Source organism: Taudactylus pleione, unplaced genomic scaffold, assembly GCF_031769625.1.
Source record: "Taudactylus pleione unplaced genomic scaffold, aTauple2 ptg000644l, whole genome shotgun sequence".
Taxonomy (NCBI): Eukaryota; Metazoa; Chordata; class Amphibia; order Anura; family Myobatrachidae; genus Taudactylus; species Taudactylus pleione.
Window position 1 is genome coordinate 2,049,457 of NW_028285046.1, and position 20,870 is coordinate 2,070,326.

The 20,870-nt window shown below is 43.6% G+C and overlaps 1 protein-coding gene across 7 annotated transcripts in view; it reads left to right on the top strand.

Moving 5' to 3' along the window:
- Nucleotides 1-20,870, top strand: part of NSD3 (nuclear receptor binding SET domain protein 3) — a 114,382-nt gene that overhangs the window by 20,915 nt on the left and 72,597 nt on the right. For 4 of the 7 annotated variants that reach the window (XM_088455191.1, XM_088455193.1, XM_088455197.1 and 1 more), the window contains exons 3-6: nt 13,037-13,202; nt 18,102-18,268; nt 18,842-19,390; nt 19,953-20,082. In XM_088455191.1, the coding sequence (XP_088311317.1) occupies nt 13,037-13,202; nt 18,102-18,268; nt 18,842-19,390; nt 19,953-20,082 (1,012 nt within the window). The remainder of the gene's footprint in view (nt 1-13,036; nt 13,203-18,101; nt 18,269-18,841; nt 19,391-19,952; nt 20,083-20,870) is intronic. The other 3 variants (XM_088455194.1, XM_088455196.1, XM_088455198.1) reach the window with 1 other exon arrangement.

Below are 20,870 nucleotides of genomic sequence, written 5' to 3' on the forward strand. Positions count from 1 at the left end.
CGAGTTCCATTTACACAGCTGCAGGGGTGACACTGTGTCCTGCGATGGTAAGCTGCTGGACTAACAAAGCTATTGAGCTTTGGGCAAAACAATTGGCTGATGAAATGAGAGATCAGCTGCCGGTGGAAGAACTTATTCCGTTAGCAGAGCATATAGGTTGAAGCTGCAACTTACCTGGGTGAGGCGTCCAAAGACGTTTGCAATATCGCATCCAGAACTTCAGCTCTGGCGTTTTCAGTACATAGGGTGCTGTGGCTTAAACAATGGTAGGCGGATGCAGAATCCGAGAAAGCTGTGGAAGCACTTCCATTCACGGGAAGTGTATTATTTGGAGCAATACTAAATAAGTGGATTTCTCAAGCTACAGGAGGTAAATCCACTTATCTTCCTTCTGCAGCTCCTCCCCCTAGAAGATTTTACTTTGGTCCTTTCATGCTCCGGGACGTTCACGTGGTCGCTTCAGAGGAGGACCATCAACTTCCCGTGGTTCCAAGATTAGTGCATGACTGGCTTCCCTCTCACCTGGGGGACCCCAGAGTGAGAGCGCGTCTTTGGGACTTCAGAGTAGTATGGACGCCTGGGTCCGAGATCTTATCACTCGGGGATACAAGCTCGACTTTCAGTTTCAACCTCCTCCTTTGGATTTTTATCACAGGTTTGCCAGTTTCCAACACCACGAGTGTCGTTTTACAGCACGCTATAGACAAGCTTCTGTTCGCCAGAGTAGTGTTCCACGTTCCTGGACATCAGACCGGACGAGGTTTTTAGTCCAGTCTCTTTGTGATTCCGAAGCCACACTGTTCGGTCAGACCTATTCTGAACTTGAAGGACCTCAATCCCTACCTAAAGGGTTTTCAAGTTCAAGATGGTCCCTTCAGTCTGTGATTGCGGGCCTAGAGGAAGGCGAATTTATGGTATCTCTAGATATCAAGGACGCCTACCTTCACATCCCTATCTAGCTGCCTCACCAGACGTTTCTGAGATTCGCAGTTCAGAACTCACATTTCCAGTTTCAAGCCTTACCCTTCGGCTTATCATCAGCCCCCAGGATATTCACAAAGGTCATGGCTGTGATGATGAGTATCCTTCGGAAACAGGGGATCACTATTATTCCTTACCTGGACGATCTGCTCCTGAAGGCCCATTCCAGGGACCAATTACTGCAGAACATCACAGCGACTCACAGCCTTCTCATTCGTCATGGGTGGATCCTGAATTTTCCCAAGTTTCATCTGCCTACGCAGAGGCTACAGTTTCTGGGAATGATCATGGACACCTTATGTCAGCGAGTGTTCCTCCCGCAGGAAAAAGCAACTTCCATTCAGGAGATGGTGAGGATGGTCCTTCGACATCGCCTGGTATCGGTGCATGTTTGCATTCACCTCCTGGGGAAGATGGTTGCGGCATTCAAGGCCATTCCTTACGGACGCTTACACTCCAGGATGTTTCAGCTAGACCTCCTCTCTCAGTGGACAGGATCTCATCTTTTCCTACACCAACAAGTAAGGTTCATTCCAAAAACTCTGACATCCCTTCTCTGATTTTGGAACTAGGTATACCTAATGGAGGGAAAGAGATTCGGAGTGTGGGATTGGACTCTTCTCACCACAGATGCGAGTCTGGGGGGCTGTGATTCAGTAACATCACTTCCAAGGCCGCTGGACATCACCGATAAACATATTGGAATTAAGGCAGTGTTCTAAGCTATTCAGTTAGCAGATCACCTGTTGCGGGGCGGAGCAGTCAGGGTCCAGTCGGACAACGCCATGACAGTGGCATACATAAACAGTCAAGACGGCACCAGTAGTTATGAAACAAGTAAGCCAGGTTGTAACCTGGGAGGAAAAGTTTGCGATAGCAATCTCAGCAGGAATGGGCAACAGCTTGTCCAAAGGTGGGGTCTTCCACAGGTCGATCATGGCATCCAGGCAAAATCATCAACTTCTTCCCTATTAATCTTGGACGAGAGACCCGGAGGCAGTGGGACGCACTGTCAACGCCATGGAAATTTTGCTTTGGCTATCTGTTCCCTCAGTTTCCTCTTCTCCCTCAGATTCTGCAAAGCATCAAAAGGGGAGAAGGCCAAGGTTTTATGGTTGGCTCCAGATTGGCCTTGCAGGGTTTGGTATTCCAACCCTTCAACTTTTGCTGATCGAAGATCCGTGGCTCCTTCCTCTGAGAGAAGATCTCTTCCTACAGGGTCCTTAAGTCTATCCAGACTAAAAGCGGCTACGTTTGATGGCGTGGCTGTTGAAAGGGCCATCTTAAAATGTAAAGGGATTCCATCCACGGTAATTCCCACTATGCGTAACGCTCGGAAGGAAGTTACTTCTAAACATTACCACCGTATTTGGAATTCTTAGGTTTCATGGTATGAACGTTGAGGGGCTCCTCCTACAGAATTCAACCTAGCAAGTCTTCTGCTTTTTCTGCAAGCAGGTTTCTCAGCAGGTCTACGATTGAGTACACTGATAGTTCAAATTTCAGCACTGTCAGTTTTCTTCCAATATGATGCTGGCCTTGATACCGGAGGTGCCACCCTTTGTTCCCCCCACGGCTCCATGGGATTTGGATCTCGTCCTTTCATTCTTACAGTCTTCTCTGTTCGAACCTTTGGAGTCTGTGGCGTTAAAATACCTTTCATGGAAGGTATCACTTCTCGCGCTGGCATCAGCCAGGAGGGTGTCGGAACTTGGAGCTCTATCCTCTCATCCTCCATACTTGTTATTTCATGAGGATAGAACGGAACTCTGTACAAGAATGGATTTTCTTCCTAAGGTGGTTTTGCAACCTATTGTGGTACCGTTTCTTCCACAGGATTCACCTTCGTCAAGATCCTTGGATGTTGTTAGGGCTCTTCGTCTCTATGTGGAGAGGACTACAGCCATACGTAAAACAGACACACTATTTGTTTTGTATGATGCTGCTCGTCCTGGTTAGCCAGCTTCCAAACATTTGCTGGCCCGCTGGATTTGTCTGAACCTCAGACAGGCGTATATGGCCTCATCTAGAGAGCCTCCGCCTTCTATTACAGTGCATTCCACTCACTCAGTGGGTTTCTCGTGGGCGGCTGCTCGCAGGGTTTCTATGGAGTTACTTTGCCAGATGGCTACTTGGTCTGGCCGGCATAACTTTATTAGTTTTTATAGATTTAACATTGCGGCCTCTGCACTACAGTATGGCCGGTCTATTTTGCAGGGTTCTCGGCGCTTTCCCACCCATGATGGGAGGTCTGGGACGTCCCCACTGCCTAGAATCCTCCAGTGTCCCCTAGTGGATGAAAACAGGATTTTGGGACTTACCGATAAATCTCTTTCTCCGCTTCCATAGGGGATACTGAACGCCCATCCTGCGCTGTTCCTTCCTGCCAGGGTGTGGTCATTTTATGTCATGACTGTTAGAGAACTGCTTGATATCTCTTAATGTTATTTCAATCTTCTAAAATGTTATGTGTACTTGCTTCGCCTCCTCCTCTTCTGTTTTGTCTTTTTCTCAGCTCCCCTCGGGCACAGTTTCCGAAGACTGGGCTTGTAGGGGGGTTTAGAGGGGGAGGAGGAGCTAGTCACACTTTTTAAAATTTTAAAGTTGCCAGCTCCCACTTAGCACCATCTAGAATCCCCCAGTGTCCCCTATGGAATCGGAGAAAGGGATTTATTGGTTAGTACCAAAATCCTGTTTTAGTCGCATGGCATTGTGATTAAGACGCATGTTCGGCTGAAGAAGATGCTCTGTGCTAGCAGAGTTGCATGGGACCTGGCGGCTCACTCACACCAGGCATATTGCGCTGCATGGCATATTGATGCTAGATGTATGAGAACACCTCTGTAGCAGTAAGCACAAGTTAGTACAGTTTTCTGAAAGAAAATTAAAGATGATATTTTTAACGGATCTTTGTACGGGATTTGATGTAATCCGCCTGTAGTGGGACATTTTATGCCAGAGACTGTCTTTCTGCTTCTACCTAGTAGTGCAGTGTGTCCAGGAGAAAGGGACAGGCTGACGATGCGTGTGACGGGATGGGCACTAGTAAGAGGGTGTCCTCCTCCCACAAAAGGACCTGCATGTGGAATTTTACAAATTTGAAGCGAGGGGAAGACTACACCCAAAATGTTGGAAGGGTTTTTTTTTTTTTTAAAGAAATGAAATATTTGCTGTAAAATAATTCACTGTACAACAAATTAATACTTTTCATTTGTTTCCTTTCTAAAAATAGTCATACATTACTAATTTGAGGTCAAGAAAACCTAAAATGATTTCAGAATGTTTTTACTAACTCTATTTTTTGAGCTACACTACTTGCTCTATACTGTATGTACATTAGTAATATAGTCATAGTGAAAACCTATTTTAAAATAATCTGATATTTTCTTGATTGAATTAAAACAACTGTTATTTATTTTCTATCAATCACAAATAAGAACACAAAATGAAACAAACATAAGCATACGAAACAAACATACAGCATAGGAAAGTACTATCTAATATAGTGGCCTATTCATGGGGGTGCTTTCTCTTTGCTTGTCGCTTGTACTCCTCTTCTGGGGCATCTCTTGTCACTGTCCAACAGTAGTGATTCCCCTACCCTGATATCTTTGTTCCATTGCTGAAATGCCTTGGTGGAATCGCTCACTATGCTTGTCACTCAGTGCACCACAGTTATCTTGTGTGGGTAATCCCGTGAATCGCATATATTTGAATAGGGGAGGGGACAAATAACTGATTCATTTAATTGGGTCATTAGGCCCCGCCCCCCTGCGCGGAACGCAGATTGCTGGTAAGATTCTCTCCATTCTGCCCACTTCACTAGGAATACCCCTACATCCTCATAAATGGGCTATATCTCGGAACCCAGAGCTAACTGAGAGATTTAAATGTCATATTCATTCTTTGCATGCTGAACTCAATTAGAAGTAACTATTTTCACATCGGAAACATTTTCATTGTTGTGCAGTGTAATTAAATCATTTTTTTTTTTGCAGTGATGAAGTTTCCAGTTTAATGCCAGGCTGTTACATTGTCGAGCCATGGTATAAGTATAGTATGATCAGTTTGTACTTGAATATGACTACATCATTATGTGCTCCTTACGAGCACATCAATATGATCTTTCTATAGCTCAACATCTTCCAACCATTATTCCGATGGAGTACACTGCACTGAAACTTGCAAAAATCGCCCATGTATCTTAATATTGTAGAAACTAATTTAGAATGTTAAGAAGAAAGAAACCAAATGCCTTTACATAGCAGTGTAAAACATAAAGCTTATCTGAATGCTGCAGTTTACTTCAAAGGAGTAGTTTCTAGTCACAAAACAGCCTCCAATATGCATACAAAGGTTTCAGTAAATGTTTGTAGTGTCCCAAGGTACTCCTCACATGTTTCTTTTATTATAAGAACTTAAAATGTTCAAAAAAGGGCTCAAACACAAACTGACTGGTTTTGACCAATCATGCTTTGTCAGAGAGTCGTGTTCATACCATCATGTAATTATACACATACTGTATTTTTCAGATACTTATTAAATAATAGATAACATTTTAAAACCAATTTCATAGATTAGACAGAAAGAAGACCGTGTTTCCAAACTCCAGTCCTCACGCCGGGTACACACTGAGCGATGTGTACCAGTATGCTATGTCTCCCCGACATTTCTTACCTCGGGTACGCATTAGAATGAGGTAATGAACAACGGAACGATCCCTTGTTCCGTCCTTCATTACCTACAGTGGGGCCACATGTTATATCGTCAGATGACCAGACGATAACGCATGGGAGTGCGCATATTGGACGTACACACTGAGCGATGTGGATTTAGCCGGATTCAACCAGTCAGTCAAAGCATATTTCACCTGAAAATGTCATTCGCCCACTAAGAGGAAGTCCCATTGAGAAATGATTATGTCAGCATGAAGTCTGATGTATGTATATATTAGGTGGTGTTTATGAGTTGGTGTTTTCAGTGTTAATTTGGGCACAACTTTTTATTATATTCTAAATGCACTTTCTAGACGGCATGGCTGGTGCTCAGACAGACGTTTTCCTTATGGGCATACGTTTTGTGTATTCTGAAAGCATGATACAATCAGAAGTGCAGCTTATGCATATTTACTGATGCTTTCAGATTATTTTATTTTATTACTGAAGTCTCGTCATAATTATTTTATTTGAAATAAAGATCTTTCCTCCCCTAGTTCGTTCAACTGAAGAGAGAGCTCTTGGGTCCAATCAGATGTCACTGCCCTCTAAATGTATGTTACTGCAGGATAGCACATTTTCTTGAATAAAACAATCATCCGTGAGGAGAACACAATTAGGAAAGACACTTATTTAAATGTAATTTTTCTTTAAATTGTTTTATTGCATGTTGAGGTGGGCAGGAATTTTGCAACAGTAAGAAAAAAAAGTATACTATATATAATATGGATAAAAATATCTAGGTGGAATAGATGACAATTATTACAACCACCTTATTATTATCTTTAATTTATATGGTGCTAGAATGGATTCATAGTGCTTTTCACTGCTGTAAAACACAGCATATTGAATAAGTACAAAATAGTATAGAAAAGAACATACTTTACATTGCTCAAATTACATAATTATGTTATGTAGAAAATACAGTGTGGTGATGACCTTCCTTGTGAGACAGAGCGAGAGGGGGGGAAGCAGAGGTTGGGCAGTTAAGTGGAGGCTTGAAATGAGAGAGGAGCCTCCTGGACATGTCGGGGGACTGGGAGGCTGGGTCATCATTAGTCTTATTGGGCGTAGGAGGAATATTTTTGCTAAGGGTAAAGCCACAATCTTGGATGCCCTCAGTTGCTGTTTAGCCCCATTGGTGCTTGCAGCCCCATTTTTGACAGAAGCCAATTAACCTGCAAGTATGTTTAGAACTTTGTAAGAGTAAAGGGGCCTATCCATTAGGCGACCTGAAAACCTGAACGATTAGCTTTCAGGTCGTCTGGTGCAGTGCCCACACATCTCCCTCCCAGAAAGTGCTTGATTCTACAACCCTGTTCTTCGTCCAATTAATCATCTATCTCTTGGGTTTCTCAGGTTTGTACCAACTGAGTAGAGATGTCACCAGAAGTGATCTTCGTCATCTTGAGAGATGTCTTTCTCTTTGGGGGGGTGGGGGAAAGTCAATTCACATTGTCCAGATGTAGCTCCCTGGTTAAGTGCCCAGAGCTATTTAATTGCTTGAGAGCTAAACCTGCAACAAGCAGATTTCTGCTCACACCCTCCTGAGGATGCGAGCAGAAATCTACATTATGTAGTACCCTGGGGCTAGTCACGGGCTATCTGCTTTTTTTAATAATTAACCCCTATGACTGGTAAGCGGCCCTTTGTCACCTTTTGTCTTTTTGTTGTCTCATGAGGTTGGGATGCAGAACCAGGTTTCTGGGGTTGCGAGCAACCGTAAAGTAATAGTGCTCAGTACTCACCTCTTGTCTCTATATAAAGATACAGCTGGTAAAATAAGTATTGAACACTTTTCTCAGTAAATATATTTGTAATGGGGCTTTTGTAATTACATTTTCACCAAATGTCAGCAGCAACCCATGCAATCCACACATGCAAAGAAATCAAACCATAGATGTCCATAAATTAAGTTATGTGTAATAATGTGAAATGACACAGGGAAAAAGTATTGAACACATGAAGAAATGGAGGTGCAAAAAGGCATGGAAAGCCAAGACACCAACTGAAATCTATCAGTAATTAGAAAGCAACCCTGCCCCTTGTCAGTGCAAAGTAATATAAGCTAGTTCATATAATATATTATATATATATATATATATATATATATTATATAATCCACTCTGTCTGGCACTCCAGATAAAAGATACACAACGTGCCCGGTGCCCTTCCTGGGTAGTGGTAATATCAAGCAAATGAATGGATGGCACTCGTAGCTTTCATAACATATGAAAATAATACGCTAAGACCAGCGTTTAATCCGTCAACGTTTCGAAGTATTAACTCCTTTATCAAGACACATGATAAAGGAGTTAATACTTCGAAACGTTGACGGATTAAACGCTGGTCTTAGCGTATTATTTTCATATGTTATGAAAGCTACGAGTGCCATCCATTCATTTGCTTGATATATATATATTATATATTATAATAAAGTAATATTAGCTGATGGCCTATAAAAAGGTGTCTCATTACCAAGGTGTCACACAAGAAATATCTCATGATGGGTAAAAGCAAAGAGCTCTCTCAAGACCTTTGCAACCTTATTGATGCAAAACATACTGATTGCATTGGTAATAGAAGCATTTCTAAACTTTTGAATGTTCCAGTGAGAACTGTTGGGGCCAAAATCGGGAAGTGGAAAGAACATAATTTCACCATAAACCGGCCACCACCAGATGCTCCTCACAAGATTTCTGACAGAGGATGAAAAGAATTATCAGAAGAGTTGACCAAGAGCCAAGGACCACTTGTGGAGACCTTCAGAAAGACCTGGAATTAGCCGGTACAATTGTTTCAAAGAAAACAATAAGTAATGCACTCAACCAGCATGGCCTGTATGTAGTGTTCCCTCTAGCTTCGGCGGCAGGCAGGGCGCCGGAGCTAGAGAGGGCAATCTTGTGCGCGTGCGCCTGAAAAGGGGGCGTGGTTATGAAAAGGGGGCGTGTCTATAAGACGCGTCCCCTTTTCGTCATACTTGGGGGCGTGCCCGGCGCTTACGGACATGCCGGGCAGCCCTCAAGCGCTTCAGAAAGGGAGAATAGATGCCGGGCGCATGCGCCCGGTGTCTATTCTCCGGCGGTGACCGGATCACCGCATGTTTGTCCACCCGCGGGACACTGCGTCCTGCGGGTGAGAACGGCTCCCGCAGGCTGTTAGGGCAGGGCGCTTTTTGATCTCCAGAAGGAGGGCAGGGCGCCGCGCCCCGCTAAAACAGCCTAGCGGGAACACTATGTATGCATGGTCACCACGCATGACTCCATTGCTGAAGAAAAAGCATGTTGAAACTCGTTTAAAGTTTTCTGCACAACATTTGGACAAGCCTGAAATACTGGGAGAATATAGTCTGGTCAGATGAGACCAAAATGTAACTATAATACACACCATGTTTGGAGGAAAAATGCACATCACCCCAAAAACACCATACCAACAGTGAAGTTTGGAGGTGGGAACATCATGGTGTGGGGCTGTTTTTCAGCATACGGTACTGGCATACTTAATGTTATTGAAAATGGATAAATGGAAAAATGACCCAAGAGATTCTTGATAAAAATCTGCTGCCATCTACCAGGATGCTGAAGATGAAATGAGGATGGACATTTCAGCAAGACAATGATCCCAAACACACAGCCAAGGGCACTCTCAATTGGTTTCAGTGAAAGAAAATAAAGCTGCTAGAATGGCCCAGCCAATCTCCTGACTTGAATCCAATTAAACATCTATGGAAAGAACTAAAGATCAGAGGAGCTCACTCTGACCCGTCAGGGGGCGGATATGCAAATTCCGCGATCGCACGGCCAGGCTTAAGGACGCCCTCTATGTCGTAGAGAGCGATGGCAGAGTGATTGCATGCCGTTGTAATGACGCCCACTTTTCATTCAAAGCACACATCATCTCCAAGAAGTGTATGATTAATCATTAACATTGAGAGCCATCGTAGCTGCTTGCAGCCCTTGAGGTAGTCCCTACCCCGCCACAAGCACTGCGATCACCGCAGGCTGAAAGACACCCAGGTGACGTTTACAATGATGCTTCCATGCTAATTATGCACGCCCAAAGAACGGCGTTTTGACGCTCAGATACGCCTGCTTTCGCTCATCCGCTCCCCCATTCACAAGCACCTTCCCCTGTTACCACCCACAAACGGCACTATCTGTCACTCAAAGTAGCGTCCAGTCTGTGTACGACGAGCACTCGATTCCTGATTGCAGTGAGTGGCTCATGCATGCACATATTGCCACATACGCATGTACAGACTGGCGACAATCGCCCATAGCATGTGAACACGGCTTAGTGAGTGGGTCTGAATCAGCTCCAGAGTTCATAGAAGAGACCCACGGAACCTTCAAGTTTTGAAGACTGTTTGGAAGAATGGGCCAAAATCACACCTGAGCAATGCATGTGACTAGTTCTCCATACAGGAGACGTCGTGAAGCTGTCATTACCAACAAAGGCTTTTCTACGAAGTATTAATTACATTTCAGTAAGCGTGTTCAATACTTTTTCCCTGTGTCATTTCACTAACTTAATTTATGGACATCTATGGTTAGATTTCTTTGCATGTATGGATTGCATGGGTTGTTGCTGACATTTGGTGAAAATGTCATTACAATAGCCCCATTACAAATATATTTACTGAGAAAAATGTTGATGTGTTCAATACTTATTTTACCCGCTGTATATAATTAGTGTATGTCAGACTGCAATGTTGTGTGAGGTATAAAAGATTGACAATGTAAAAGTTGACGTGCAATGAGTCGACAGGGACAAATGGTCAATATGTTCACATAGTCGTCACAAAAATGGTCGACTTGTTTTTTTTGTATTTTAAATCTAATACTAACCCTAGTGCCTATCCCTAATCCTCCACCTAGTGCCTAATCCTAGCCTTCCCCACCCTCTCGTACCTTCCACTTACCGTCTCTTTCGACAACCTAACTCATCCTTACCTTTAAAAATGTTGAAAAATCATAAAAAATATGTCGACCTTCTGCAAAGTCGACCTTATACATATCGACTATTTGGTGTTGATCCATTGACTGTCGATCTTCTATACGGATACTGCAATGATACTGGATGTATGGTCATGATGGTGACTATATGAGGCCCCCTCTTTTACTGCAAACCAGTCTGTTCGCATATTCTTCCATTGCTTTGTCTAGGAATTCCACCGCTGCAGAGCAAGACTACATCATTGGTAATAGTGAGTCCTTGCTAGCCTGCATGCCACCCATCTGGCTTTCTAATGTAGATTTTTTTAACAGGAAAAAGAAAAATCTAATACTGGTTCTTTTCACAGCCTCTGAAATATAAGAGATACACATCCAGGGCATCACTCCTCTGGGTGTGTATGTGGTTGAAGACCTCATGAGGGATGTAGTCAGCATCCTGGCATGCGGGATGCCGACGGTCTAAATACCGGCGCCGGAATCCTGACAGCAGTATCTCTACTGCCGGCATCAGAAGGTAAGTATCAGGTGTTAGGGGAGGGCTAGCTTTATGGTTAGGCACTAAGGGGGAGGTTAGGTTTAAGTACTAGGAGGAGAGGTTAGGTTCAGGCACCTGGGTGGTAGGGCTAGGGTGCGGGGAGGGGAAGGTTAGGTTTAGGCACCGGGAGGGAGGGTTAGGGTAGGGGTTAGGATTAGTGGTACTATACTTACCTACGGGTGACGGGATTCTAACTGTCGGGATGCCGCTGTGAGTATCCTGACCAGCAGCACCCTACTGCCGAGAACCCATACCCAACCCTCTCATGATCATGTGGTCTGAGTATGGGTAACTGCAGAAGATGACTGTATAGGCAATGGGTACATAACTGCTAGATCTCTTATTGGTTAAGAAAACTGATATTCTCTTACTAAAGCCCAATTGGATCTGGACCATACAATTTACAAATTATATGATTGTAACCTTGATTAGCTCTCATGATTGGATGTTTTGTTGTCACATGATTATTTTATCGCAGAGCTCATCTAGTGATTTAATTTTTTTTCCTGTTTCCTAGCCTGTTCTACCATAATCATTATCACTTTCTGTCAGTCCTAAACTGGTATAACAAGAATGTATGACAAGTCTCCTATGGTACATCTACATTTTCATTACAGTTTGTGTTATTGTAAATACTCACTTCACCTCTACAATTATGTTCCATGTTGTCTCAGCCCCCGGCCATTTGATGCTTTGAGCTGTTTGTATTCAGTCCCTGTATTCTATTTTAAATGATCAAATGTCACATTTATATTGCATCCTGCACAGATTTACAGTAGTACAGTAGTGGGCACAGTGAATCCAGCTATTGGGACATTATAATAAAGTTTGATGCCTATAAAGCTCACTGGTTGTACTGTCTACAGTTGTTGTGCTCAGTAATGTAGGTTGTGCTCCGGTTAGGGTGATGCCAGGTGGGCATTTTAAGTACCCAGGGCTGTTCCAGCTGCAGACACTTTCGTGCTAACTGGTTGAAGGGGAAAAAAGCACACTACTTCTATGTCACACCGAAACAATTGTGCTCAAAAATCATTGCACTCAGAATTTTCAAAATTTAGTCTGTCCCATGTGACGCGGAAGGAGCTCTTAAGATGCGTATCCACTACACGAGAGTGGAACGACTGTTTGATTACAACATTGTAATCGTGCAATCGTTCTTCATCCTGTGCAGTGGATAATGTGCCCACACTGAACTATATGTTGTTCAGTGCGGGCACCTGAACATGCACAACCTGTCATTATCGGCTGGTTGGCCTGCATGTTCTGGCGATAATAGATGTCGAAAAAGACCAGCGGGAGCACGCATCGCTGGTCTTTTTCAACATTTTACTGCACGATTTATGAACGATTAATGAGCGATTGAACGATAATGATGTCGTAATCGTCAACCACTCATTTTAATCATCTAGTGGATACACACCTTTACACTTCACTGTCATCATGGAAGCAACTGAGCACTTTAAATGCTGTCGCATACATTTCTGAAATGTGCACACCTATGTTACACACCATTGCTAGAGGGAGAATGACTATACTTCTTTTGTGTGGACAAGTCTGTCTATGCAGCTGCTTAATTAGAATTTGTAGCAGACACGTGACAGTCACGTGTTATTTGCCATAATACCATACTGCACAAACACAGATTTGCTTGCAGGCTGCTTCTGGCCCACTACTCACACAGACCCATCCAAGTTCTCTTTTCCATGGCTCATACCTACAGGAACCTCTTAGGTTTCAGGTATCTCCATTGATCGCTAAATGCAGATTGTTAAAAATAATAGAACCTGATGGTGAAGATTTCCATTTATAAAAGGAAAATATTAACATTTGTAATGATCTTATGTTTCCAGACCCAGCAGCACTTGCCCATCTCTCCGCTCCCCTCTGAGGTTAGGACCGTGACCTGGTTTCAAGTGGGTGACTTGGTTTGGTCAAAAGTGGCGTCATATCCATGGTGGCCCTGTATGGTGTCCTGTGACCCACAGCTTCACGTCCACAGCAAAATCAATGCCAGAGGTAAAAGAATCAGTATGACTTGTGTATGTAATATGTGCATAGACAACACCCTGCTTAATGTTATGCAGATTCTATGCCAAGAAAGAGTCCCGCACATGTGAAGTAATACGATGTGGGCTGTTATTTCCTTTACTATTTGTTTATTTTAAATTATAATTACAGTCTGTATTTTGTAACAATTAGCAGGAAAACGTTGACTGTGGATATAGCTGCAGATTTGTTCAATTGTTTTCGATATGAGGAAGAAGTGGTTAGGGTGTAGGTCAAAAAGCAGAAGAAAGAAATAGGTGAAGGGAGAGAGTGTGCAGGAAATGTGCGCCAATGAGGTACACTCGTGTACAAATTTGTTGGTACCCCTACGGCTTATTCAAGCGATGCTTCAATCCTCCTGAAAAGTGATGAAATTAAAACTATTGTCTCATGTATACCTGCATGCCTTTGCTATGTCATAGAATAAAGCAAAGAAACTTCGAAAAGAGATACATTTTTGCTTATTCTCCAAAGATTTCTAAAATATTCTTCCCCTCTCCTACAAGCCCTCCACCAGCTCCCCTTCCCTTTCAGAACCCAATGGTTCTCACTCTCTCTTACAAAGCCCTCACCCATTCCTCTCCCATTTACATCTCTGACCTCATCTCCCTTCACTCTCCTGTCCGCCCTCTTCGTTCAACAAATGCACGCCGCCTCTCCTGCCAACTGACTACTTCTCCCACTCCCACCTCCAAGATTTTGCCCGTGCCACCTTTGGAACTCTCTCCCTCTCCCCATCAGACTCTCCACCTCTCTACAATCCTTCAAACAAGTTCTCAAGACCCAATACTTCATCAAAGCCTTCCAGCTCTCATCCTAACTTGCTGCTACTTGCTCCTTCCTCCCTGTCTACCCCATCTGTGTCACACCTGTTTGTCTGCCCCTCCCCTTTAGAATGTAAGCTCTTACGAGCAGGGCCCTCTAACCTTGGCCCTGATTCAGAGCCGGACGCTCTGACCAGAGCGCTCGCTCTGAATCAGGGCCCACCTCCATAAATATGGAGCCTCCTCCTGGACGCTCGTATAGCTGTGGGTCACCACCCACAGCATATACGAGCATGCAGGATGATGGTCTTGACCATCGCGACCATCGCCACTGCGAGCAGAAGCCTGCGGTTGAGTTTCTCAACCGCAAGGCCAGGAGTGATTTTGGCTCTATCAGAGCCAAAATCACTCCCACTGACATCACTAGTGATGTCAGTGGGGCCGGCTTCTGATGGTAGGCGTTCCCTTGGGAACGCCTCCGTCTGGCAGGCACGCCCCCGGCACGCCCACCAAAGGGGGCGTGCTGTCAGTCAACATCGACAGCACGCCCCCTTTGATCAGACACTACGAGCGAAGGAAAGTCCTTCGCTCGTCGCGTCTCGCGCATGCGCACGACGGAGCTCCCTCCGTCGTGTGCATGCGCATTGCAGACCATCGACCCACTTGCGAGCGGACAGCCGCTCGCGAGTGGGTCTGAATCAGGGCCCTTGTGTGCTTCTCCTTACTTTACTTTCATCTACTTCTTACTCCACACTAGGGCACCTAACACTTGGTTGCTTATGCTCTGTTGCTTATTTGAGTGTTATAGTCGCTAATGTAGCAATATATATTATCCATGTCCTTGTCCTGTATTGTATTGTATTATAAGTTGCTGGTCACCTATATGTTTATGTACTTTGTAAGGTGCTGCGGAACACTTGTGGCGCCACATAAATATATGATGATAATAATAATAAAATGGTCTGGGCAGATTTGTTGGTACCTTTTAGAAAAGATAATAAATAATTGGATTATAGTGATATTTCAAACTAATTGCTTTAGCATCATACAGGTCTTTAGTCTTTTAATCAGTCATTCAGCTTATTTAAATGGAGAACAGTAGTCACACTGCCGTTTGGTATCATTGTGTGCACTACACTGAGCATGGACTAGAGAAAGCAAAGGAAAGAGGTGTCTGAGGAGATCAGACAAAACATTATGGACTAGCATGGTAAACGTAAAGGCTATAAGACCCTCAAACCAGCTTGATTTTCCAGTGACTACAGTTACAAATATTATTAAGAAGTTTAAAGTCCATGGGATTGTAGCCAACTTCCCAGGATGCGGCTGCAAGAGGGAAATAGACCACAGAGTAACCAGAAGTATAGTGGGAATGGCAGAAAAAAAAGAGCCAAGGAAAACTTCCAGAGAGATACATGCTGAACTACAAGATCAAGGCATGTCAGTGCCTGACCGCACCATCTGATGCTTTTTAAACACCAGTGAGCTCCATGGAAGCAGATCCAGGAGGACTCCACTTTTGAAAAAACCACGTAAAAGTGCCAGAATTAAATTTGTAAACTGCGCATTGGCAAGCCACAATACTACTGGTAAAATGTCCTTTGGACAGATGAGTCAGAACTGGAACTTTTTGGCAAGTCACATAAGCTCTATGTTCACAGACGAAAAAATTAAGATGCCAAAGAAAAGCCCACCATACCTACTGGGAAACATGGAGGAGACTTATGTTTTGGGACTGTGGGGGTCATTCAGACCCGCTCGCGAGCAAACGACGCTCGCAAGCGGGTCGATGTTGCCCCACTGTGCATGCGCACGACGGAGGGAGCTCCGTCATGCGCATGCGCGAGACCCGGATAGCGACGGGCTCTCCGTCACTCCGGGTCTCGCACCAAAGGGAACGTGCTGTCGATGTTGATTGACAGCACGCCCCCTTTGGTGGGTGTGCCGGGGGCGTGGCTGCCCAGACGGAGGCGTTCCCATGGGAACACCTACCGTCTGAAGCCAGCCCCACTGACATCACTAGTGATGATAGAGCCAAAATCACTCCTGTGTTTGCGGCAGCGAGACCCTACTGCAGGGTCTTGTCGCAAGCCCGATGGTCGCGATGGTCTTGACCATCGCGACCATCTTTTTAGCCGCTCGCATATGCTGTGGGTGGTTACCCACAGCTATGCAAGTGGCCAGGAGGCCGCTCCATTTTCAGGTAGGAGGGCACTGATTCAGAGCGAGCGCTCTGGTCAGAGCGTTCAGCTCTGAACCAGGCCCTGTGTCTGCCTTGAATCTGTGAATGGCAAAATTAAATTTCGAGACTGTCAAGGAATTATGAAGTGAAACATACTTCCCAGTGTCAGAAAGCACTGTCTCAGTCTCTGGTCAGGGGTTCATACAACAGGATAATGACACTAAATATACAGCTATAAGCATAAGAACAAAACATTTCACAATTCGGAAGTGGCCTTGTAAGAGCCCTGATCTGAATACTATCGAACCTCTATGGAAATAGGAGATACATGCAGCCTGGAGAAGGCACCCATCAAAAAGCTGGGACAGTTTGTGTTACGTTCATCAGAAAGTCACAGTGTAAGACCTCTAGAGTCACGCTGGTGAGGTCTTCTGCCAATAACAGCCCCCTGTTGTTCCCTTAAAGCTAAGTATGCTCACCAATAGTTTATATCTCTTGTACAACCAGCATATGGTTCCACACCCCAAACAAATGTTTTTTCTGGGTCATCAGCCAAGAATTGGATTCACTTCCTTCATGTGGTTTGCTGTTTGTGAGTGCACTTCTCCAGGAATGTAGTTGCTTGTACTTCCGGTTCTCTTTGTTGGATGAAGAAAGTAGTACAGCGCCTGTGTAATTTGCAATCCGGTGTGCTTATTCAGTGCTGAGGTGCCTTTGATATTTGGTCTTATGGCAACTCTGGACCAAAGCAGTTGGTACGTCTTTGGTGGGAGGTTGATATATATTGACATTGGGCATATTGACCATGCAGTTTCCCATAGGTTTCTTGACTGATCCTAACCACAGCCTAACCCTAAACCTAATTGTAAAATGGGGAAAAAATGACACGCTGTGTCTGTTGGCATTTACAATGTTGACATCATAGGGGGAATTCAATTAGCAGTGGGACTTACTGAGGCCTTTAGCTCCCATGTTAAGAACTATTCAATTACTGACCACGAAAAACCCATAGGGTGCACTTAATGCCTATTTCTGTTTGCACCTCTGGAGGGTGCAAACAGAGATCCACATTAAGTGCACCATCTGGGCTTACTGTGCGCGGTAATTGCATAGCTCCGGGCACTTAACCCGGAATCTTAGCCTTACCGTGCGTTAGCTGCGGGATATAATTGAATAGTTACAGTACCTTAACCCCAGCATTAAAAGCCAGCGGTAAGTCCCGCGGCAAAGTTAATTCCTTGCTATATAATGTTGACATGTTCAATTTCTACCTCTCTTCCAAGTCATCATGTATGCCCTTGGGTGGTGTGTCATAGGGCTTCAGCAGACCAACTTTACAGATTCCCCTCTTCTCTGGAAGTTGTCTTTGGACAGTTTTTCAGACCGTTGTTTATTTTAGTAATTTCTCCACTTCTGATTCGGGTGGCTTTTGGAACATTTCACCATTTGTGAGACCTAAAACAATGTCCCCTCCCCTCCCCTACAGCATCAAATAAAGGTATTTAATTATTATTATTATTACATTTTATTTATAGGGCGACACAAGTGGTCCGCAGCGTCGTACATACAGTAAAGTGTACACAGAACATTACATTACAATACAGTCACCAAAATATAAACAGAGCACAAGTAACAATTAGCAACACAATTCTCCATACACAGTACAGCTCTGAAGGTGAAGGCTGTCATAGAAGTTCTAGAGAAGAAGGCTGTGAGACATTGGGGAGTAGGACCCTGCTCCTAGGAGCTTACAATCTAGGGGGTATTTAATGATTGATTTATATATATATATATATATATATATATATAACAATACACATGTCTATATAATCATATTGAACATCCTGCAATGTTTAATAATGCATTAACAATGCATCTCCATTTACTTTAGTGAATAAGCTGTAATATTTTCATCTTTGGCAGGTGCTCGCGAATACCATGTGCAATTTTTTAGCAATGAACCGGAGAGAGCCTGGATACACGAGAAGCGCATACGGGAATACCGGGGCCAGAAGCAGTTCGAGCAGCTGGTGGCTGAAGACAATGCCAAAGTAGTTAACCAATCAGAGAAGCTGAAGGTGCATATTGCTGTATGCAATTTCAATATTTTTTTTATGGGAACAAATATTTACAAATCGTTTATTTGTTTTTTTTTTAACCTGTGAAATAAACTACAGTCCCCACCACCTTCAACACAGACACAGTTTGTTAAAGTCTATTTTAGGGACCTGTTGTTAGAACGTGGCTAGAATAGGTTTATCTTGATTTAGTGCGATGCACAAACAGCGTTTCTGTAGAATTTTGGACACTGGTATATTTATTGCCAGCTCTTTTATGCTATATTCACTGTTCAATAAACTCAGCTTTAACAAACTGATAGATGGATGGATGGATAGACAGACAGAAAGATGTTACAGATATAGCATGAACAGAACACATTACTCCTTTTCCAACCTTGTCCTGTCATCCATACGTTAATAAGTTGTGTGCATACACAATCTTCAATTGACTTATCCCCATCCAAGCATTAATACTCGATAAAGAAAAAAACAAGTATGCATTCTGATTGAGTGTCGGGCTAGATGTGAAAACTGTCTGGGTATATCCATTGGATAAATTGCTTGATGAAGTAATTACTGTAACTTGTCTTTTTTATTGTTTAGATGCGGAAACCTCGGCCTCAGAAGGAGCGCATACAGTGGGAGATTGGCATCGCCCATGCTGAGAAGGCCCTGTGCATGACACGAGAGGAGAGAATAGATCAGTACACCTTCATCTATGTAGACCCGGAGAGCTCTCCTGAACACAAAAAGACAATAGCAAGTAGCAAAAGGAGTCGGAGGTCCACGTCAAGCAGTGAGGCAGAACCTGCCCGTCCACTAGAGCCTACCCCATCTCCTATTGTACAGCAGGCAACTCCTCCACAGCCTTCAATATCAAAGGACATTAAAGACTCTGTACCTGAAACCCGGAGGCAGAGCCAGAGAAAACACATACAGGAAGAAGAGGATCCGCCACCCCAGCCCCCTCCAGCTAAAATTCCATGGAAGACGGCAGCTGCCCGCAAGTCGCTACCTGCTTCAGTTCTATTGCACAAGGGCACAATTGACCTTCAGAAGTGCAATATGTCACCTGTGGTGAAAATAGAAAACGTCTTAGCCCTTCAGAATGCATCTTCTGATGGTTTTGATCAGTTCATATACACAACGAAGGTAATGTGAATTTCAACGCTTATTACAGATCAGTCATTCTTCCGTTATAGTCATAGAATGTATTCTTTCTGTGCCTTTTTATGCCCTGTTCACAATTCCTCAACACAGAAGCAGCTTGATGACTGGCTTAGTATTGGTACCAATACAATTATTGCTTTACCTCTCAGTAATTTTGGTAACATCAAAGAGAACTAACAAAAATCTAACAGTCGTATGACATTTTGACTATAATTGTTTTGTATAAAAACAATTTATTAAAGAGAAGCTTCATCCTCCCCCATGAGGAGCTGTCTGTGCCTGACAGATTGACCCTATACTTATAATTCATATAAACAAAACAGTGGGCTGACAGATTAAACTCACTGCCAGCCTTCTCTCCATATTCTCACGTCCCTGAACTAGAGCTTTCATACAGTGTTAGGGTACGCCTTCCACCATACAACTATATGGCAGGTTGACTAGATAGAAAGGGTGGGATTGTCTGGCCGAGAGCCACTTTAAATAAATATGTAATTTGTTTATATCTAGCTGGCATGTAATCTCCAATATATTTGTCTTAAAGGGTGTTGGTAACAAAACAGAAATCACAGTAAAAGCTCCAGAAAAGACGTCTGCACCCTCCCCCAACTTGAAGGCCGAGAAAACATCAGCACAATACGCGCCTGCTCCCGAAACCTCATCGGGGGCCACAGGTAGGCAAACTGCACGTGTCTGCCCCTAGCACAAGCCCCCTACTGCCAAAGGGGGAGGGGGGAAGAGACTGTTGTGCCAGCCGCCGAAATCTATAAACTAAAATAAACGGAGAGAGAGGACATCCCCCCCCCCCCCCCAACTCAGTATTTTTTCTGTCGAAACTGCGCTGTGATCCCTTTGATAATTTTGTTATATGCTGCTTTTTGTGCAATAAACGATACAAAGATGACAAGATGTTTGCATTGTTGAATGGGTATTCTGTTGTAAATGGTTACTCTCATTGGCAGACTTTTTTTTTTCATAAAGCTATGTAGATATACTAATTTGTAGATAGCCTAAATGTGTGGCACCAACCACAGCTGATATCTTATTACTTACTGTAGGTTGCAGCGTTTGGTATGGTATAAACCTGCATGCACTATAATAAAAAAAAAAAAAAGGGTTAGATTTCTAATTTAACTCATTTGTTAGACGTATATTGTGTTTTTTTTTTTTTATAGAATAAATTAGGGTACAGTGAGATTTAGAAGTACAGTACCCTAAAAGATTGAAAGGTGTACTCTTTATATATCTATTAGGTGAGTCTCTTTACTTTTTATACTTTTATATATGAAACTCACACGTTTGAGAGGATTTAGCTCCCGTCTGGCCATTAGCTATTGAATTGTTTTGCGCAATCAGCCCCGATCTGGTCGCAATGGTCACATTTAGGCACAAGAAGGCTCAGGATTAGCTGCTTTTGTGCTAAATGCCGGCCGGGCTGCAGCTAAGGCGCCCCAGTACTAGC